Genomic DNA, 23,016 nt, shown 5'->3' with positions numbered 1-23,016 from the left:
CTGTGGCTCTGTTCTTGTGCCAGTACCAAATTGTCTTGATTACTATGGCTTTATAGTAGAGCTTGAAGTTGGGGAGTGAGATCCTCCCTACTTTATTCTTCTTTCTCAGGATTGCTTTGGCTATTCGGGGTCTTTGGTGTTTCCATATGAATTTTTGAATTATTTGTTCCAGTTCATTGAAGAATGTTGCTGGTAGTTTCATAGGGATTGCATCAAATCTGTATATTGCTTTGGGCAGGACGGACATCAGTATTTTATAAAAAGCTCTCCTGGTGATTCAAATATTCAGCCAGGGTTGAGAATCATGGCTGTATTGAAATCCTATTCAACTGTACTAAAGAGTTGGGAATCCAAAGACAGGAGTTCCAGTTCTAACTCTGATATGACACATTGAAGCAAAATACTTTCCCCCTCAAGGACTCCACTTTCTTTGCAGGTGAAAAATGAGGCTCAAACCAGATGATCTCAGAGGGCTCAAACTCACTGACACAAACAGGCAGGAAAATCAGAAGTACCCGGGTCTCCCAATCCACTGAGTGCAGCAACTTCATGCCCAAACATCAGGCCATTTAGGGTAAAACCTATGGCTGGCATCCACCATTAATTATTGTTTGGCAATTTATTGATATAGTAGTGCTTCCTCATAAGCACACTGCCTTATACACCACACAGCTAGCACTGCCATTAAAAATGATGATTTAATGTGTGTGAGAGTAGTGTTTCACTTGCAGGAAATTTGGAAAATTACGGGACGAATCTTTTGAAGAACATACAATCCCTAGGACTGTGTTTGTGTGTGTGTCTATGTGTATTTTATTTTTTAAATTTATTTTTAAATTAAGGTGTCTTCTCTATGCTCTACTGCCTTCCCTGTGAGGCACCTACATTATTTGTGCTAATCATAATTCCCCTTAATCCCCTTCTCCCTCCCTCCCCACCCGCTTTCCCCAACTCCTTCCCTTTGGTAACCACTAGAACCTTCTTGGAGTCTGTGAGGCTGCTGCTGCTTTGTTCCTTCAGTTTTGCTTCATTGTTATACTCCACAAATGAGTGAAATAATTTGGTATTTGTCTTTTTCTGCCTGGCTTATTTCACGGAGCATGATACCCTCTAGCTCCATCCATGTTGTTGCTAATGGCATGATTTGTTTTCTTCTTATGGCTGAATAATATTCCACTGTGTATATGTACCACCTCTTCTTTATTCATTCACCTACTGATGGACACTTAGGTTGCTTCTATTTCTTGGCTATTGTAAATAATGCTGCAATAAGCATAGGGGTGCGTATATCTTTTTGAATCTGTGATCTTGTTTTCTTAAGGTAAATTCCTAGGAGTGGAATTCCCGGGTCAAATGGTATTTCTATTTTTAGTTTTTTGAGGAACCTCCAAATTGCTTTCCACAATGGTTGAACTAATTTATATTCCCAACAGTGTAGGAGGATTCCCCTTTCTCAGCATCTTCACCAGCATTTGTTATTCCTTGTCTTTTGTATGTTGGCCATCCTAACTGGTGTGAGGTGATATCTCATTGTGGTTTTAATTTGCATTTCCCTGATAATTAGTGATATGGAGCATCTTTTCATGTGCCTGTTGGCCATCTGAATTTCTTCTTTGGAGAAGTGTCTGTTCAGATCCTCTGCCCATTTTTTAATTGGATTATTTGCTTTTTGTTTGTTAAGGTGTGTGAGCTCTTTGTATATTTTGGATGTTAACCCTTTATTGGACATGTCATTTATGAATATATTCTCCCATACTATAGGATGCCATTTTGTTCTGCTGATGGTGTCCTTTGCTGTACAGAAGCTTTTTAGTTTGATGTAGTCCCACTCGTTTATTTTTGCTTTTGTCTCCCTTGCCCAAGGAAATTTGTTCAGGAAAAAGTTGCTCATGTTTATATTCAAGGGATTTTTGTCTGTTTTCTTCTAAGAGTTTTATGGTTTCATGACTTATATTCAGGTCTTTGATTCATTTTGAGTTTACTTTTGGTATGGAGTTAGACAGTAATCCAGTTTCTTTCTCTTACATGTAGCTGTCCAGTTTCTGCCAACACCAGTTGCTGAAGAGGCTGTCATTTCTCCATTGTATATCCATGGCTCCTTTATTGTATATTGATTGACCATATATGCTTGGGTTTATATCTGGGCTCTCTAGTCTGTTCCATTGGTCTATGGGTCTGTTCCTGTGCCAGTACCAAATTATCTTGATTACTGTGGCTTTGTAGTACAGCTTGAAGTTGGTGAGTGTAATCCCCACTACTTTATTATTCCTTCTCAGAATTGCTTTGGCTATTTGGCTTTTGTGATTCCATATGAATTTTAGAACTATTTGTTCTAGTTTGTTGAAGAATGCTGTTGGCATTTTGATAGAGATTGCATTGAATCTGTAGATTACTTTAGATAGGATGGCCATTTTTACCATATTAATTCTTCCTATCCATGAGCACAGGATGTATCTCCTATTATCGGTGTCTTCTTTAATTTCTCTCATGAATGTCTTGTAATTTTCAGGGTATAGGTCTTTCACCTCCTCAGTTAGGTTTATTCCTAGATATTTTCTTCTTTCTGATGCAATTGTAAATGGAATTGTTTTCCTGATTTCTCTTTCTGCTAGTTCATTGTTAGTATATATGAATGCAACAGATTTCTGTGCATTAATTTTGTATCCTGCAACTCTGCTGAATTCAGTTATTAGCCCTAATAGTTTTGGGGTGGATTCTTTGGGGTTTTTCATGTACAATATCATGTCATCTGCAAACATTGACAGTTTAACTTCTTACTTACCAATCTGGATGCCTTTTATTTCTTTGTGTTGTCTGATTGCCATGGCTAGGACCTCCAGTACTATGTTGAATAAAAGTGGTGGGAGTGGGCATCCTTGTTCTTGTTTCCAATCTTAGAGGAAAAGATTTCAGCTTTTTGCTGTTAAATATGATGTTGGCTGTGGGTTTGTCATATATGGCCTTTATTGTGTTGAGGTACTTGCCCTCTATCCCCATTTTGTTGAGAGTTTTTATCATGAATAGATGTTGAATTTTGTCAAATGCTTTTTCAGCATCTATTGAAATGATCATGTGATTTTTGTCCTTCTTGTTGTTTATCAATTTTCTAATATTGTACCACCCTTGCATCCCTGGAATAAATCCCACTTGGTCATGATTGATTGATGTACTCTTTGATATATTTTTGGATTCAGTTTGCTAATATTTTGTTGAAGATTTTTGTATCTATGTTCATTAGGGTTATTGGTCCATAATTTTCTTTTTTGTGGTGTCTGTCTGTTTTTGGTATTAGAGTGATGCTGGCCTCAGAATGAGTTTGGAAGTATTCCCTCCTTTTCTACTTTTTGGAATGTTTTAAGAAGAATGGGTACTAGCTTTTCTTTAAATGTTTGATAGAATTCAGCTGTGAAGCCATCTCTACCTGGTAGTTTTTTGGGGGGAGTTATTGATTACCAATTCAATTTCATTTCTGGTAATTGGTTTGTTCAGATTTCATGCTTCTCCATGAGTCTGTCTTAAAAGGTTGTATTTTTATAGAAAGTCATCCATTTCTTCTAGGTTATCCAATTTGTTAGCATATAATTTTTCTTAGGACTGTGTTCTTAACTGCCCTGTTTATGGGACCTCAGTCAAGCAAATGACACTGTGATCAAATGATTTCCCACAGAAGCAGGGAGGGCTGAGTGGCCAGGAGGGGCCTCCCCCAAAAAAGTTCTAAGGGTTAAAGCCCTATTATTACATTTCTGGTAAATGCAGCACCAAGCCTGGGCTTGAAGGTAGTGTGGGCTCCTATTGAGAGGATGGGAACTGAGGCCTATCAATTAGAGAATTTTTGACAGTTCTTTCATGCCTAATTGGTATTGGGCTACTCTTAGTTTCTTCACCTATGGATTGCCCACTGTTAAAAATTCTCCCAACATGTCTGCACAACTTTTGAAATGCAGGTGAAAGTTATTTGCTAATAAATCTGAGCCTTTTGCTTTCACTGAAATTAACTGCGTGACCCAGATTTTTACTTGAAATGCATATGAGAGGTGATAGCAATTAGCAGTTAGAAGAATGGACAGGACCAGACAGTTATGGGTTCAAAGCCAACCAATGCCTCTGTTACTGATTGAATGTTTGTGTCCCCCCCAAATTCATCTGTTGAAGCTATAACTTCACAATGTGATAGTATTTGAAAGTGGGGGTTAATTGAGTTTAGATGAGGTCATGAGGGTGGAGTCCTCATGATGGCATTAGTATCCTTATAAGAAAAGGAAGAGAAACCAGAGCATACTTTCTCTCCATCATGTGAGGACACCAAGAGTAGATGATATCTGCAAGCCAGCAACAGGGCTCTCACTGGGGAACTGAATTGGTTGGCACCTCTTCTTTGGATTTCCCAGACTCCAGTACTGTGAGAAATAAACGTCTGTTGTTTAAGCCACTCTGTCTATGGTATTTTGTTATGGCAGCCAAAACTAACTAAGACAGACTAGTCATTGTCTTTGTCTGTAAACAGAGATGATAATAGTATCCACTCCACAGTATTATTCTGAAGATTTAATCATAACTTATATGTAATTTTAAAACACTGAGAACACTGTATGGAACAGTGAGTGTGCAGAGAATAGTACTCTTATGATGATTGTAAATAATAAAATCTAGTTGCTTTAGGATATAGCTACTTTTAGGACAGAGACAAACACATGTCCTTCTGTTGTCTTTTAGATGGATTGGTTTCTGTGGAAATCTTGAATGCTAAACATCCAACAAGACTGATTCTAGCTCTTCTCACCATGGAGTTGTTACTTCGTGCCAAGTGTTTTCAGCATGCAGCAATTCCTAGTTCTGTGAGAGCACTGCATAAAGATTATAGAACAGTGACCCCTCAGAATTTTTCCAACTATGAATCCATGAAACAAGACTTCAAACTAGAGATTCCAGAGTATTTCAACTTTGCTAAAGATGTTCTAGACCAATGGACCAATATGGAAAAGGTATGGAACAAGGCCCAGTCCAACCACCCTAGAAGTGATTTTGCCCCTAGGGGTCATTTAGCAATGTCTGGAGGCAATTTTGTTGAAATGACCTAGGGGGAGGATGCATGCTAATGGGTAGAGGCCAGGGATTCTTATCCTATAATACACAGGTCAGTCCCCCACAGCAAAGAATTATCTGACTCAACATGTTAATAGTTCCATGGTTGGGAAAGCCTGGGTTATAAAAATGTTTAATTATAGGTTTTTTTTAAAAACAAAAAGGAGTGAAAAGTGATTCCAAGAGTCAGAAAATGAAAGGAAATGAGTGATAGATACAGCGCTGAGAGACACACAAGACAAGAATTCTAACTTTTTAGAAAGGAAATAAATGGGAAATGACAAATGCTGGAAGAAATGACATGGCTCCCAACATCTGGAAATAAGGACACCAGTTATTTCCAAATATTCCATGTATGTCTTAAATATAATGGCCTGTGAATTTTTCAGAGAAAATATTTCATTAAGTCAATTAAAATAGAAATCAGGCATAACCATCTTTATATCCATGACTGATTTGTCTTTCTTTAGGCTGGAAAGAGGTGTTCCAATCCAGCCTTCTGGTGGATAAATGGAAATGGAGAAGAAGTGAGATGGAGTTTTGAGGAAATGGGATATTTGTCTAGGAAATTTGCCAATATACTTACAGAAGTCTGTGCCCTACAAAGGGAAGATCGAGTAATTGTGATTCTTCCCAGGATCCCAGAATGGTGGCTTGCAAATATAGCCTGTCTGCGAACAGGTTAGTAGTGTCTGCAATCTGTTTATATCTAAACTAGGCTGAATAGGAGATTTTCCAAAACATCTAAGTAATCATGAGATATTTATTTGGGTAAATTATTTGAGGAACTATACACAATATCATATTAGTCTTAGGAACCTTAGAAATGTGTTGGAAACATGCCATATCTGTTGACCTAAACTAGGAGTTGGGTTTTTCATAATGAAATAGGTTTATTAAGTGAATGCCAGTTAACAGTGAATATCTTCATGCCTACTGTTCTTCTCTTATAGGACCCATGGTCATCTGAAACTCAATGTAGCCACAAGCTCAAAGAATCTACCCTAGTTCTTGTTTCATGTCTTTATTACTGTCACCATTTATTACCATTTATCTGGTGCTCTAAGCCAGGCATCTGTTACTCCTCCTTCCTATCGGTTACTGCATCTTATAAATTTGACAACCTACATGCCTCCAGAGTCCCTCTTCTTCTCCAACTACATTGTGATCTCTATCATCTTCTGAATGGATTCCCCTAAGTCTCCCCAGTTCTGGTCTTTTGTGTGCTCACATCCAACCCCAATCCAATAGCAAGTGTTCTTTCTGGAACACACATTTTATCCTGTCACTTTGCTGCCTGACATCATTTAATAACTCCCTGTTGCCTAACAGATAAAATCCAAACCTGTTTACGTATGTCATGAAAGGATCTGGTTTTTTCCCCTTCTTTGTTCTCATATTCTCACCCTCAAACTCTGTTCCCCAGCCATGTCAAATGCTTTCCGGTAAGGTTCATGACCTTTCCCATCTCCTGGCTTTTGTGCACATTGTTCTCCTGTCCTTGGAAAGCCTTTCCTTCATACCTAATCACCTGGACACCTTCTATTAGATTTTCAAGTCTCAGCTCTAATGTCACATTCTCAGGCAATGCCATCCTGATGGCCTGATCCAGGTAGTTTCTTTTTGGCTCCCCAAAGAAACCTGTATATATTTTTATTTTAATCTGTACTATATTGTCTGGGTATACTATTTGCTCATGAATATGACATTCCCAAAAGACTATGTAAGTTCTTAAAAGGCAATGGCTATGATATATTGATCTCTTCACTTCCAATAACTGGTATATAATAAATGCTCAGAAATGTTTGTTGAATTAATATGTTTACACACTTTGCATAACTCTATTCTGATCTGTTTCATATTGAGTTTATAGTTTAGCTCTTGGAAGGCAGTCTATTTTCTTAAGCTACGAAATCTCAGAGATATCTGCTTGATAGCCTCCACTGCTGACAAGTATCACATTAAAATTTTCAAACTATCTTCTGTGTATTATAGGCCAGATCCTATTCTAACAGAAATCTCAGGACATAATTATTTAAAAATATTAATTCCCAATGAGTTGGTCCCTTGCTTTAAGTAATATTTACCACAAAAAGCTAGTATAACACCCAATCTCAGTCCATAGGTCTTTATGAAGTTTCTATGATATATGTGGTCCTGCTGGCTTTAAAACCATTTGCTCATTTTACCTTCACAAGAGCTTTATGAGTAGGAAGGGGAAGCCTCACTTTATAAACAGGGAAGCCAAAGCTTTCTTAGACTGGGGTGTTGGGGTCAGGGAGGTGGAAGGAACATTAAGTCACTTGCCTAAGGTCACTCAGGAAGTCAGGGCTAGAGCCCAATGCATTCTCCAGGATTTTCTAGGATTTTCATAAAATTTCAAAGTAAGACTAGTTCTTAAAAAGCATATAGTTAAATTTCCTCAAACTATGGTGTGTATTTGAGTAAGTTAGGGATCTTGTTAAAATGGGTGGGATCTAAAATCCTACATTTCTTACAAGTTCTCAGGTGGTATTAATGCTACTAATCCAGAGACCTTGGAGTGGCAAGGAACTAGACCTTCCATTTCATTCACAAATGAGGAAAGCAAGGTCCAGATTCAGCAACCTGGCCTAGGTCACACCTTGATTAGAGAAATAGGAAAATAAGAACTTTGTAGCCCAGATGTCCAGCCCAGAGCTCTTTCTGCTTTTCTGTGTTTTCTTTAGATCTTTTCCCTGTCTGGCTTCAGTAGCATGTGTTAACATGTAGGCATTTATGCAAAATAACAACTATGAAGCAGAAGTGGACATTTCATATCTGGCAGTTTTGAACTTTTTTTTAACATGAAACTGAAATACCAGTAGGAATTCTCCTCAGAGAGGCCAACTTTGGCCACCCTATCTAAAACAGCTCCTCCCATCTCCCACCCAAATCATTCTTTATCTTTTAAACAGCACTTCCCATCACTTGATACTGTCTATATGTTGACTGTCTGTCTAGAATGTAATATCCATGAGGGCAGGGACCTCTGTCCATCTTGTTCTAATGATATTTGTATCACTTAGAAAAGTGTGCAACACATAATAGGCTCTCAATATATATATTTTAATGAACTAATGAGTAAATGAAGTCATAGTATTTGTGGACATCTAGCACATCACTCCAGAGCAATATTAGAAGATCATTTTTTAATTTAAAGTAACAATTTTCTCCCTGGCAAAAAACTATGTAATGATTCCCAGAATGGTTAATTTGGACAGGAAGTAATTTTAATAGGTAAGATTGATCATTGTTAATGATATGAATTATATATTGGCAGAAATTAGTTATCTAAGGGTAGTATGTTTAAAAATAAAGTGCTTCTTTGGGCATGAAGTGCTGGCAGTGAGCCTGTCATTAGAGAGTGCCTTTAAATTATACAAAAGCGTTAGGCCATCGAAAGCTAACTACATATCCTTAGGTGGAACATCTCTAACCTTGGAGTTACCACCACATAAAAATTGCTGTATTGCTCTGATTATAAAGGAAGACATTCTGAAAAGCTTTGTGTTTTGGTCCTGGTTCTCTGTTTCCTGAAGAACTCCACTGGAGGGGCTTGTCCTTTCCAAAATGAAAAGACAAGCCAGGGTCAAGAGTCCAGAAATGACCAGGCATGTGATACTCAATATCCTTCCTTCTGTGTCTTTGGGAAAAGTAAAAACTGTTGAGAAGTAAATGCATTCTACCCCTCTTTTGAAAGTCTGGAATTTATGAGTGGTGGAGTCTGGCATATAGATATAGACAGATATAGAGACATACAGAATATCAATACAGATATAGACATAGATATATTCTTGAAAGTCCCTTAATCCTTTGAGAAAAATAATAGCTAGAATTTATTCAGCACTGCTCTAAGCTCTCTACACATTTTAGCTCATTTAATCTTATGAATCCTATAGAGAAGGTAGTATTACTAAAATCCCCATTTTACTGATGCAGAACCTAGAATTCTCAGAGATGAAGTGGCCTGTCAAGGACAAGCTGTAAGACTATTTGGCTCCTAGACACACTCTTAACCATGACACTACACTTACAGTGTAACTTACAGCAGGTCATGGTAGAAGCACAAATAAATGCCTCAATCCTCCCCTTAGGAAAGAAATCATAAAACAATCACATACATTTTAAGAGGAGCTGAACTGAAATGGTTCAGTTTACAGCTCAGGGCAGGTGACAGGGCTTAATCCCTGCACTACCACTTTCTATTTTGGTGACCTTGAGCAACTTATTTATATCTTTTGTGACTGTAGGTTTTTGGAGCAGATTAAATTAGTTAAAATCTGCAAAACACTTAAAATAGCACCTGGTATTTATCTAGTAAATGTTATTTTCAATCAAAACCCTCTTTAAGCTGAATGTTATGAATGGTATTCAGAGAGAAAATAATTATCGAGCATTTAACATGCTTTCATGTTAGGTAAACGGGTCATAGACTTTGAGATCCCTTGAAAGATAAATCAGAATAAGGATAAGAAGATAAATATCTCGCCTAGTAAATAAAACGGCAAACTAATTCTGAGAAATATAGAATGTGTACATGAACTATCTATAGTACCCTAACATGATGAAAGAAATCCTTCCTTCTAAACATTGTTTTTTTTATTCTCCTTTAGGGACAGTTTTAATTCCAGGAACCTCTCAGCTGACCCAGAAAGACATCCTCTACAGATTACAATCTTCAAAAGCAAAGTGCATTATTACCAATGAAGTTTTAGCCCCAGCAGTAGATGCTGTTGCAGCTAAATGTGAAAATCTGCACTCCAAGCTAATTGTGTCTCAGAACCCCAAAGAAGGGTGGGGAAACCTCAAGGAGATGTTGAAGTGAGTAGCCATGATTGTTGCAGAACAGTCTCCCAAAAAGAAAAGCAACATTGAAGAGATATTCAAGCCAGGAGTGAACAGAAAAATGAAAATAGGCATAGGAGACTACTAGTGATTATTGCTGCACTAATAGTGCAAAGCTCTGAGGCAGGAAGGAGCTGGAAGTGTTTTGCATAGGTTGGGTCTTCCAGGAATCAGACCCTATGACAGAGATTAGTTGTGTAAGAAGTTTATTAAGGATTTCTCTTGAGATCAACACCTGTGAAGGAAGGGAAAGGACGTGGGGCTAGGTAGAGGACAAAATTTATCTGTTTTCTGTACTCCCCCAAAAAGTCCTCAGCAGCCAGCCCACTGGGACCTCTGAAAGCAAGAGGCACCCATACTAATCAGTAATTGGGTGGGGGTTATCACTACCAGGAGGCGTGACTTTGAGTGAGGCAGCTCTCTTCAGCCAAGGCAATCTCTAGAGGGCTCCAGCACCTGTGGGGAGTAAGTTCCTCATTCCTGAAATGGGACTTAGAAGGTGTGTCACAGCACCAATGACAGAGCTGTTATCATCTCCCAGCAAAATTGATCATCATCAATCCTTCTGTGTAAGCTATATTATTCTCTTGCTTACAGCAACACTTCTCTCAGGTTATAAATAAGTACACTTAATGTTAATGTTTCCAATTATAAAGCCTTGCTATGGGGTGCTTCAAAGGGCCCCCTGGAATTCTTGCCAGGTCTCGGTTATGTCTTAGCTTTAGGTTGGCGGTAAATTCCCTGTCTAGAATGAGCTTCCCCCCTTTACTCAAGGACTTGGGAGCAAGCTTATAACTGTGGATTTGTTACTAACTCCTCTAAAATACCTAACATTTATAGAGGTCTTACTAAATGCCAAGTACTGTTCTAATTAAAATAAGGTTATAATTGCAACAACAGCTAACATTTATATGGTACTGGTTATGTGCCAAGCACTGTTGCAAGTACTTTTGAAACATTAACTCAATTAAATCTCACAATAATCTAAGAGGTAGGTACTATAATTTCACAAATGAATAAGGTCAAATGCTAGGATCTATCAGAGCTGGGTTTCAAAACCCAGGCAGTATGGCTTCCGAGCCCACGCTTCTAACTGCTATGTTTGCTGCCTCTAGTGGTGAGAGATTGGTATGATTTAACTTTTGAAACCTGCTTTAGGTTTCAAAAGCAACCATATCTATGAATGAGGTGATAGGTACACAGCTATTGGTACAGTTTTTAAGGAAGATAATTATGGAATCATAGACTAAACAGTTGGTTTAACTTTGTTAGGCTTTGAAAACAGCTTCTTTCTACTTCTCATGGCCTAGTTCTTTCATTCTCAGCTGTGTACTCCCAGAGAAAGTCTGTATGTTTCTCGGACACTGGATGTGCAGAGTTTACCTTGTCAGCTCCCCTGATGTATGACTTACATAGCAGGCCACCAATCCTTCAGAAAGAGATGTGTTTTTTTTCTTTGCTGGGGTTCTTCCTTACCTGGAGGAATGTTTAGATCCCCTTCAGTCTTATTGTTTACTGTATTCGGAACTATGTAAACTCTTGTTGAGAAACAGAAAAATCATCCTTTCAGGGGTCAGCAAACATTTTCTAGAAGAGGAGTGGGTAGTAAATATCTTAGGACTTGCAGGCCTACTCACCTCTAATGTTGTAGCATGAAAACAGCCATAGAGTCAGATGGATTTACCTCAGAATTTTATCAGACATACAGAGAAGACATAATACCCATTCGCCTTAAAGTTTTCCAAAAAATAGAAGAGGCAGAACTCAGGGGGCAGAGCCAAGATGGCAGCGTGAGTAGGACAGTGGGAATCTCCTACCAAAAACATATATATTTTTGAAAATACAACAAATACAACTATCCCTAAAAGAGAGACCAGAAGATACAGGACAACAGCCAGACTACATCCACACCTGTGAGAACCCAGCACCTCGCAAAGGGGTTAAGATACAAGCCCTGGCCCAGTGGGACCTGAGTGCCCCTCACCCCAGCTCCTGGCAGGAGGAAAGGAGTCAGAGCGGGGAGGGAGAGGGAGCCCAGGACTGCTAAATAGCCAGCCCTAGCCATTTGCACCCAGAGCTCAGACACACAGTGCAAGGAGTGCGGGAAACTAGCGAAATGGGACAGTAAAACCTGAGAGTGGGTCCCTGCAGCTGGCACCCCTGGGACAAAGAAAAGCGAGTGCTTTTTGAAAGTCTTAAAGGGACAGGGACCCAACAGCTGGATGGAAGCGTCCCGGGACACGTAGCCCAGCAGCTTGGAATCCCGGGAAACTCCAGGCACCCTAACCCCCTGGGCAGCAGCGCAGCTCTGAGACCGACCCCTCATGGCGATAAACAGCCCCCCGACCATTCCCCCTCTGGCGTGGCCCGGCCATAGCAGAGCAGCAGCCTGAGGCTGGCCATGCCCACAGCAAGGGAGCTTCCTCCATAGTGGCCAGGCAAGATACAGAGACCCAGTCTACGCACAACTGCCCAACACAAGCCGCTAGGGGTCACCATTGTCCCAGTAAAGAAAGGCCAGGAGCAAGTGGAAAGGGTCTTGGTTCTCCCAGCTGAAAGACGAGTCAACAGCATACCACTGCACGTATCAACATGAAAAGGCAGAAAAATTTGATCCAGACCAGACTAACCCAGACATCCTCCACATCCTCCCCTGAGAAGGAATCTGGGGAGATAGATTTAACCAATCTTCCTGAAAAAGAATTCAAAACAAAAGTCATAACCATGCTGATGGACTTGCAGAGAAATATGCAAGAACTAAGGAGGGAGAATACAGAAATAAAACAATTGCTGGAAGGACTTCAAAGCAGAATGGATGAGATAAAAGAGACCATTAATGGACTAGAAATCAGAGAACAGGGACACAGAGAAGCTGATGTAGAGAGAGATAAAAGGATCTCCAGGAATGAAAGAATATTAATAGAACGGTGTGACCAATCAAAACGGAACAATATTCGTATTATAGGAGCACCAGAAGAAGAAGAAGAGAGAAAAAGGGATAGAAAGTGTCTTTGAAGAAATAATTGCTGAAAACTTCCACAAACTGGGAGAGGAAATGGCCTCTCAGACCACAGAAGTACACAGAACTCCCATGACAAGGGACCCAAGGAGGGCAACACCAAGACACATAATAATTAAAATGGTAAATATCAAAGACAAGGACAGAATATTAAAGGCAGCCAGAGAGAAAAAAAAGGTCACCTACAAAGGAAAACCCATCAGGCTATCAGACTTCTCAAAAGAAACCTTATAGGCCAGAAGAGAATGGCATGATATATTTAATGCAATGAAACAGAAGGGCCTTGACCCAAGAATACTGTATCCAGCACAATTCTCATTTAAATATGAAGAAGGGATTAAACAATTCCCAGACAAGCAAAAGTTGAGGGAATTTGCCTCCCACAAACCACCTCTACAGGGTATCTTAGAGGGACTGCTCTAGATGGGAGCACTCCTAAAAAGAGCACAGAACAAAACACCCAACATATGAAGAAGGGAGGAGGAGGAATAAGACAGGCGAGAAATAAAGAATCATCAGACAATGTTTATAATAGCTCAAAAAGTGAGTTAAGTTAGACAGTAAGATAGCAAAGAAGCTAACCTTGAACCTTTGATAACCACAAACTTAAAGCCTGCAATGGCAATAAGTACATTTCTTTCAATAATCACCCTAAATGTAAATGGACTGAATGTACCAATCAAAAGACACAAGAGTAATAGAATGGATAAAAAAGCAAGACCCATCCTCTATATGCTGCTTACAACAGACTCACCTCAAACCCAAAGACATGCACAGACTGAAAGTCAAGGGATGGAAAAATATATTTCATGCAAACAACAGGGAGAAAAAAGCAGGTGTTGCAGTACTAGTACCAGACAAAATAGACCTCAAAACAAAGAAAGTAACAAGAGATAAAGGAGGACACTACATAATGATAAAGGGGTCAGTCCAACAAGAGGATATAACCATTATAAATATATATGCATCCCATACAGGAGCACCAACATATGTGAAACAAATACTAACAGAATTAAAGGAGGAAATAAAATGCAATGCATTCATTTTAGGAGACTTCAACACACTACTCACTCCAAAGGACAGATCCACCAGAGAGAAAATAAGTAAGGACACAGAGGCACTGAACAACACACTAGAACAGATGGACCTAATAGACATCTATAGAACTCTACATCCAAAAGCAACAGGATACACATTCTTCTCAACTGCACATGGAACATTCTCCAGAATAGACCACATACTAGGCCACTAAAAGAGCCTCAGTAAATTCAAAAAGATTGAAATCCTACCAACCAACTTTTCAGACCACAAAGGTGTAAAACTAGAAATGAATTGTACAAAGAAAGCAAAAAGGCTCACAAACACATGGAGGCTTAACAACATGCTCCTAAATAATCAATGGATCAATGAGTAAATTAAAATGGAGATCCAGCAATATATGGAAACAAATGACAACAACAACACAAAGCCCCAACTTCTGTGGGACGCAGCGAAAGCAGTCTTAAGAGGAAAGTATATAGCAATCCAGGCATATTTAAAGAAGGAAGAACAATCCCAAATGAATAGTCTAATGTCACAATTATCGAAATTGGAAAAAGAAGAAAAAATGAGGCCTAAGGTCAGCAGGAGGAGGGACATAATAAAGATCAGAGAAGAAATAAATAAAATGGAGAAGAATTAAACAATAGAAACAATCAATGAAACCAAGAGCTGCCTCTTTGAGAAAATAAACAAAATAGATAAGCCTCTAGCCAGACTTACTAAGAGAAAAAGAGAATCAATACACATCAACAGAATCAGAAACGAGAAAGGAAAAATCATGACGGACCCCACAGAAATACAAAGAATTATTAGAGAATACTATGAAAACCTATATGCTAACAAGCTAGGAAACCTAGGAGAAATGGACAACTTCCTAGAAAAATATAACCTTCCAAGATTGACCCAGGAAGAAACAGAAAATCTAAACAGACCAATTACCAGCAACGAAATTGAAGCGGTAATCCAAAAACTACCAAAGAACAAAACCCCTGGGCCAGATGGATTTACCTCGGAATTTTATCAGACATACAGGGAAGACATAATACCCATTCTCCTTAAAGTTTTCCAAAAAATAGAGGAGGAGGGGATACTCCCAAACTCATTCTATGAAGCTAACATCACCCTAATACCAAAACCAGGCAAAGACCCCACCAAAAAAGAAAACTACAGACCAATATCCCTGATGAATATAGATGCAAAAATACTCAACAAAATATTAGGAAACCGAATTCAAAAATACATCAAAAGGATCATACACCATGCCCAAGTGGGATTCATCCCAGGGATGCAAGGATGGTACAACATTCGAAAATCCATCAACATCATCCACCACATCCACAAGAAGAAGGACAGAAACTACATGATCATCTCCATAGATGCTGAAAAATCATTCGACAAAATTCAACATCCATTCATGATAAAAACTCTCAACAAAATGGGTATACAGGGCAAGTATCTCAACATACACAAGGCCATATATGATAAACCCACAGCCAACATCATACTGAACAGCAAGAACCTGAAAGCTTTTCCTCTGAGATCGGGAACAAGACAGGGATGCCCACTCTCCCCGCTGTTATTCAACATAGTAGTGGAGGTCCTAGCCACGGCAATCAGACAAAACAAAGAAATGCAAGGAATCCAGATTGGTAAAGAAGTTAAACTGTCACTATTTGCAGATGACATGATATTGTACATAAAAAACCTTAAAGAGTCCACTCCAAAACTACTAGAACTAATAGCGGAATTCAGCAAAGTTGCAGGATACAAAATTAACACACAGAAATCTGTGGCTTTCCTATACACTAACAATGAACTAATAGAAAGAGAAATCAGGAAAAGAATTCCATTCACAATTGCATCAAAAAGAATAAAATACCTAGGAATAAATCTAACCAAGGAAGTGAAAGACCTATACCCTGAAAACTATAAGACACTCTTAAGAGAAATTAAGGAGGACACTAACAAATGGAAACACATCCCATCCAATGCTCCTGGCCAGGAAGAATTAATATTGTCAAAATGGCCATCCTGCCCAAAACAATATACAGATTTGATGCAATCCCTATCAAATTACCAACAGCATTCTTCAATGAACTGGAACAAATAATTCAAAAATTCATATGGAAACACCAAAGACCCCGAATAGCCAAAGCAATCCTGAGAAGGAAGAATAAAGTGGGAGGGATCTCGCTCCTCAACTTCAAGCTCTACTACAAAGCCACAGTAATCAAGACAATTTGGTACTGGCACAAGAACAGAGCCACAGACCAATGGAACAGAATAGAGTCCCCAAACATTAACCCAAACATATATGGTCAATTAATATACGATAAAGGAGCCATGGACATACAGTGGGGAAATGACAGCCTCTTCAACAGATGGTGCTAGCAAAACTGGACAGCTACATGTAAGAGAATGAAACTGGATCACTGTCTAACCCCATACACAAAAGTAAATTTGAAATGGATCAAAGATCTGAATGTAGGTCATGAAACCATAAAAGTCTTAGAAAAAAACATAGGCAAAAATCTCTTGGACAAAAATATGAGTGACTTCTTCATGAACATATCTCCCTGAGCAAGGGAAACAAAAGCAAAAATGAACAAGTGGGACTATATGAAGCTGAAAAGCTTCTGTACAGCAAAGGACACCATCATTAGAAGAAAAAGACATCCTACAGTATGGGGGAATATATTCATAAATGACAGATCTGATAAAGGGTTGACATCCAAAATATATAAAGAGCTCATGCACCTCAACAAACAAAAAGCAAATAATCCAATTAAAAAATGGGCAGAGGAGCTGAACAGAGAGTTCTCCAAAGAAGAAATTCAGATGGCCAATAGACACATGAACAGATGCCCCACATTGCTAGTCATCAGAGAAATGCAAATTAACAATGAGATATCACTTCATACCAGTAAGGATCACCACCATCCAAAAGACAAACAACAAATGTTGGCGAGATTGTGGAGAAAGGGAACCCTCCTACACTGCTGGTTGGAATGTAAATTAGTCCAACCATTGTGGAAAGCAGTAAGGAGGTTCCTCAAAGAGCTCAAAATAGAAATACCATTTGACCCAGGAATTCTACTTCTAGGAATTTACCCTAAGAATACAGCAGCCCAGTTTGTAAAAGACAGATGCACCCCTATGTTTATCGCAGCACTATTTACAATAGCCAAGAAATGGAATCAACCTAAGTGTCCATCAGTAGATGAATGGATAAAGAAGATGTGGTACATATACACAATGGAATATTATTCAGCCATAAGAAGAAAACAAATCCTACCATTTGCAACAACATGGATGGAGCTAGAGGGTATTATGCTCAATGAAATAAGCCAGGCAGAGATAGACAAGTACCAAATGATTTCACTCATATGTGGAGTATAATAACAAAGGAAAACTGAAGGAACAAAACAGCAGCAGACTCACAGAACCCAAGAATGGACTAACAGTTCCTAAAGGGAAAGGGACTGGGGAGGACAGGTGGGAAGGGAGGGATATGGGCGGGGAAAAAGAAAGAGGGCATTACGATTAGCATGTATAGTGCATGGGGGGCACGGGGAGGGCTGCACAACATAGAGAAGACAAGTAGTGATTTTACAGCATTTTACTATGCAGATGGACAGTGACTGTGAAGGGGTATGTGGGGGGGACTTGGTGAAGGGGGGAACCTAGTAAACGTAATATTCTTTCTGTATTTGTAGATTAATGATACCAAAATAAAATAAAATAAAATAAAGAACAAAGGAAAACTGAAGGAACAAAACAGCATCAGAATCACAGAACCCAAGAATGGACTAACAGTTCCCAAAGGGAAAGGGACTGGGGAGGATGGGTGGGAAGGGAGGGATAAGGGCAGGGAAAAAGAAAGAGGGCATTACGATTAGCATGTATAATGTTGGGGGGGCACGGGGAGGGCTGTGCAACACAGAGAAGACAAGTAGTGATTCTACAGCATCTTACTACGCTGATGGACAGTGACTGTAATGGGTTTGTAGGGGGGACTTGGTGAAGGGGGGAGCTAGTAAACATAATGTTCTTCATGTAATTGTAGATTAATGATACCAAAAGAAAAAAGAAAAAAGAAAAAAAGAAAACAGCCATAGACAATATGTAAATGAATGGGCTATGGCTGTGTTCCCATAAACCTTCATGTAGAAAAAGCAGGAGGTAGGCCAGATTTGGCCTGTGAGCTATAGTTTGCTGATACCTTGCTTTATACCATTACCCATGACCTCTATTAATATACTAATTTTTTAAAAATCAGATTTTAAAGTAGCCACAGTGAAGAGGAAAGGACAGTTCTTCACATATCCATGATTACAATATCATAAAATCCTTTCTGCTGTTTTGATAAAACTCTTGAGTTTTTTAAATGTTTCAGCTCTTCTTCTTCAGTAAAAAGCCATGAAATCAGCTGTTATAAATGGGTTGTTGATGGCAAAGTTTAGCTTGATTCCAGAAAGTACTTAAAAAGATGGAGAGAGAAATGGCTTTTACCTTGGCATTCAACCAAAGTCGCTGGGCCTGATACATGAGATGAAGAGGTCCAGGTGGATGGTTTCTTGAACCCTTTTCTGTGGTAATGGTCTCTGATGCTTTGTGTTAGGTGCAGAATCACTGCAGTTCTTTCTCTGTAGATATGCCAGTGAAAACCACACCTGCGTGAAGACAAAACACAATGAGATGATGACCATTTACTTTACCAGTGGAACAAGTGGATCTCCTAAAATGACCAGCCACACCCACAGCAGTTTCGGTTTAGGATTATCTGTAAATGGAAGGTAAGAAGTCACAGAACTGCATCTTGAAGTTTCAAAATTATGAAGGTGATGACTCATTTGTTGGCCTTTTCAATTTGATTTCCCACATGTATCAGGGCTATTCCTTGTTTTCCCAGGTTCTGGCTGGATTTGACACCATCAGATGTGATGTGGAATACTTCTGACACAGGCTGGGCAAAGTCTGCATGGAGTTGTGTTTTTGCTCCATGGATCCAAGGAGCATGTGTATTTGCACATTATTTGCCACAGTTTGAGCCAACCTCTATCTTGCAAGTAAGGCAGAGCACAGGAGGCCAACATTTAGCAATGCGTATGAGTATCACTAACAGGACCTGTGAATAAAGTAACACAGAAATCAGAGTAGACAGCGTGATTTTTGGCAACAGATATTTCACATCTGGACAGTCTGTTTTCCTGAAAAGATATACAGAGGAAAGGTGTGAGAGCATTTATGTTAGAATAAACAGTGTTTAAGTCGTGCTGTGACTACCATAGACATTTAGGCACATATTAAAGTTGTAGTAAGACCAAGAGTTTACTTCTGTATTGCAGACACTTTCCAAGTTTCCCATCACAGTCTTCTGTTCAGCACCAACTGCATACCGAATGCTTATACAGAAGGATATGAGCAGGTAAGAAAGGTGGGTAAACAGGTACACGGGGTAGGGGAGAGAAAGAGAAAGCTATTTTGTATTTTATTTTATAAAAGATCTTTGTGCCTAAAAACATAACTCCAGACTAGTGGGTATGGGGTTTAGTAATCTCTCCTCCTCCTTCTCCTTCTTGCTTACATTCTGTACATGATAGTTACTACATTCAGGGCAGGCTCCCCCAAGCAAGGAGAAGAAAGGGGGTTCAGCCACATGTTTACCTCTGAGCCCAGTGGTTATGGGTAAGGTGTTTGATCTTTTGGATGATGACTATCACCTGAGCTGAGAAAGAAATTGCCTCTATTTGGAGCCCTATCCCACTTAATAGGAAAAGGATGAATGCCTTTTCTCTATTATTGATTCTATTTGAAAGGGCAAATATTTTGAAATATATTTTTTAAATTTTTCAATAGGAAATATTTCATGTGACATAAAATTCAATAGGTATATAAGAATATATGGTGAAGTCTTCCTCTAAACCTTTTCCTCAGTTGTCTCAGTTCTCCTTCTCTCTGAAATCTTTGCATATGTAGGCCAAATGCCTATATTCTCCCCCTCTCTTTTATAAACATAAATGGGAATGTAATATGCACACAGTTCTGCACCTTCCTTTTTTTGCCTAACAGTACATCCTAAAATTGTACTGTCCAATATGGTAGCTATTATAGCCATATATAGTTATTTACATTAAAATTTAAGTTAAATTAAAAATCCAGTTCCTCAGTTGCTCTAGCCATGTTTCAGGTGCTCAATAGCCACTTAGGGCTAGAGGATACTGTAGTGCATGGTGCAGATTATAGAACACTGCCACTGTGGCAGAAAGTTCTATAGCACAGCACTGTCTAGGCACTTCATCACTTTTCTTTTTAGCAGCTGTGTGTTATTCTACAGTCAATTTAACCAGACAACTGATAAACTTTTAGTCACTTATTTAAAGTGTGGTACCTTCCCAAAGGATGACATGACTTTTTTTTCTTCTGCAACAAATCACATTTCCCCCACCCTGAAGAAAGGGGACAAAAGAAAAACTGGTGCTTGGGAAGTCATCTTATGATGTTAGAATGGTTTGTTTATTTTGTATTGGAGAAGGAAGGAGGGAAGTAAAACACACTTTATATTGAAATTTCAATGAAAAGAATCCTAATTTTCATTTCTCCTTCTACATTTATTATATTATCTGTTCTCGGAGAAGCTATAAGTTCAAAAGCTTAAAGCACTGCGTGAGTGCAGGCGAACCAATCAACCCTGAGGTGACTGAACAATGGAGAAACAGGACAGGTCTGGATATCTATGAAGGATACGGACAGACTGAAACGGTAAATGGACCTCCGTGAAAGGACAGAGCTGGATTCCATTTAGTTAGATAAATAAAAAACAAAGTGTTTATTATATCCTTAGGATTGTTTGAGGGGTAGGGAAGGAGTGAAGTAGTTGGAAAAATAGTTTAAAAAAAAAGCTTTCCTTTTGGAGGAATGCTAATTGCATAAAGCCCTGTAACAGATACAGTTGTTTAAATAGCCACTCATTAATAAAACCACTATGTAACTAATCAGGATGAGGGCACTCAAATATTATTTTTAATGAAAAAATCCTAGACTTACAGAAAGAGATTTCCCTCATGTAATAGGGAGCTTTCTTAATCAGGACTGCCTCAAAAATGGAAAATGCTGAATTCCTTGTTACTTGAAATATTAAAGAGTCCACTGGACATCTCCTTGACAAGTATACTCTAAAAACGGTTATTTAAAGAGCTTGTATAAATCAGAATAAGGTGAAATTTTAGGGGAAATGAATGAAATAATAACAAGTGATTATTATATAAGAAAAGGGTGGGATAACATAGAGCAGGTAAGGGAAAGGCTAAGAGAAATTTTTTACTCTGTGTTTTTTTATAATTCTTCAATCTATAAACATGAGAATGTCATACCTGGTCAAAAAATAAAATAAAAACAAAAATTGACAAATGCATGAAATAGAAACAGCATAATTATCATGCTAATATGAGTACAAATGCTTCATAAATATATTTTATGATAAATTAATTTTGTTATAACTTTATTACATATATATTTGTTTAGTGTCTACCTCTTCACTCTGTGAGAGCAGAGAATTTATTTTATTTTGAGACTGGTTCATAAGTTCTCAATAGATATTTGTTGAATGAATGCATGGTAGATGAATGAATGAATTTAAAGTTACTTGTAGTATTACTTTACCTTTTCTTCTTCTTAACTAGGTGCTAATCTGTGGAAATTTTAAGGGAATGAAAATTAAGCCTGGCTCAATGGGAAAGCCATCGCCTGCTTTTGATGTTAAGGTTTGCACATCCCCTTCTAGGAGAATATTTAACAACCTAACTGTTTACCACCTACCCCACTTCTACCCTCTGCTGCACTCCTAGCTTTGGTGATGATTTCATGTTACTCCCATGATATCTTAACTTCCATGTAGAGATGGAAATGGGTTAGTATATTATTTTATTGGTCTCCATTTTTTTCAAAGCAGTTGCTTGTGCCAAGCAGTTCTAAGCATTTAAAAATATTAATCCATTTATTTCCCAGAAAGAACCTGTCAAGAGACATACCAATAGGAGAAACAGTTTACAGATGAGGGACAGAGAGGCCAGGAACTTACCTGAGATCACACAGCTAGTAGCTGCTAGCACTGGGATTCAGTCCAAAGCCATCTGGTTCCAATATCTGTATTCGTATCCACAAAAATCACACTGCCCCTTCTGGTAAGGGAGGTCTCAATCTGAGAGGGTCAAGCAGGCCAAAAGAGGCTGCAGCTTACAGTGGTTGCAGCAGCCTCCCTCTTTCCCCAGCCCTGCCTGGCCATCTCCTGGCTCTCAGTAACCACTGCCATTACTACCACCTGATCCCTAGGGAGCATCCTATTATCCCATCTACATCCTTTACAGGGTTAGAATGATTCTCAGATCAACCCAGCCAAAACTAGGTATAGACAGAGGAACTTACACAAATACATAAGAGAAAACCAGAAAACCATGGCAACAAAAACACAAAATGAATGAGTTACAGAATGGAAAGCTCAGAATCAAACTTAAATAAGGGTTAGTTGTAGATTAGATCAATGTTTCCCAAGTTGATGTGATCAAAGAATCACATGGGCATTTGTTAAAAATACTAATTTTCAGGCTCCTTCCGTACAGTCTGAGAGATTTAGGGTGGGACCTAAAACAAGTACCCCAGGTAATTCTTATGATCAGGTAAATTTAAGAAGGTTTAGATGAAATTGATGGCTGATGTCATTGTTTAAATCAGATGCTGGGTTCTTTCCCTCACTATAACTTTGCTATAGGAAAGTTGTCTAAAGATGGGATTGCCTAGTGGGTCAGGTCTGGCTTTGCTATCACTAGTTGAGTGTCTTTGGTAAGCCGTTAAAGTCTCACTTTTCTGATTTGTAAAATGGGGACCAGGGTGACCAACTTGGTACTTCTCTGGTTTTGGCACTGGAAGTCATATATCCCAGGGACACTCTCCTGCCTCAGGTGTAGGCAAATAGAGATGGTTGGTAACCTAAATAAAAACAGAACTGATTT

The 23,016-nt window shown here is 38.8% G+C and overlaps 1 protein-coding gene across 1 annotated transcript in view; it reads left to right on the top strand.

Moving 5' to 3' along the window:
- Positions 1-4,721: 4,721 nt before the first annotated feature.
- ACSM3 (acyl-CoA synthetase medium chain family member 3) overlaps positions 4,722-23,016 on the top strand; it is a 41,091-nt gene continuing 22,796 nt past the window's right edge. The window contains exons 1-8 of the mRNA XM_036899364.2: positions 4,722-4,982; positions 5,553-5,763; positions 9,717-9,924; positions 18,661-18,804; positions 18,921-19,077; positions 19,357-19,436; positions 20,647-20,770; positions 21,691-21,771. Of these exons, the coding sequence (XP_036755259.2) occupies positions 4,782-4,982; positions 5,553-5,763; positions 9,717-9,924; positions 18,661-18,804; positions 18,921-19,077; positions 19,357-19,436; positions 20,647-20,770; positions 21,691-21,771 (1,206 nt within the window). The 5' untranslated portion in view covers positions 4,722-4,781. The remainder of the gene's footprint in view (positions 4,983-5,552; positions 5,764-9,716; positions 9,925-18,660; positions 18,805-18,920; positions 19,078-19,356; positions 19,437-20,646; positions 20,771-21,690; positions 21,772-23,016) is intronic.

The sequence above is a fragment of the Manis pentadactyla genome, chromosome 10, assembly GCF_030020395.1.
Source record: "Manis pentadactyla isolate mManPen7 chromosome 10, mManPen7.hap1, whole genome shotgun sequence".
Lineage (NCBI taxonomy): Eukaryota > Metazoa > Chordata > Mammalia > Pholidota > Manidae > Manis > Manis pentadactyla.
Note: the sequence above shows the minus strand (reverse complement) of the source record. Positions and strands in the feature narration are given on the sequence as shown.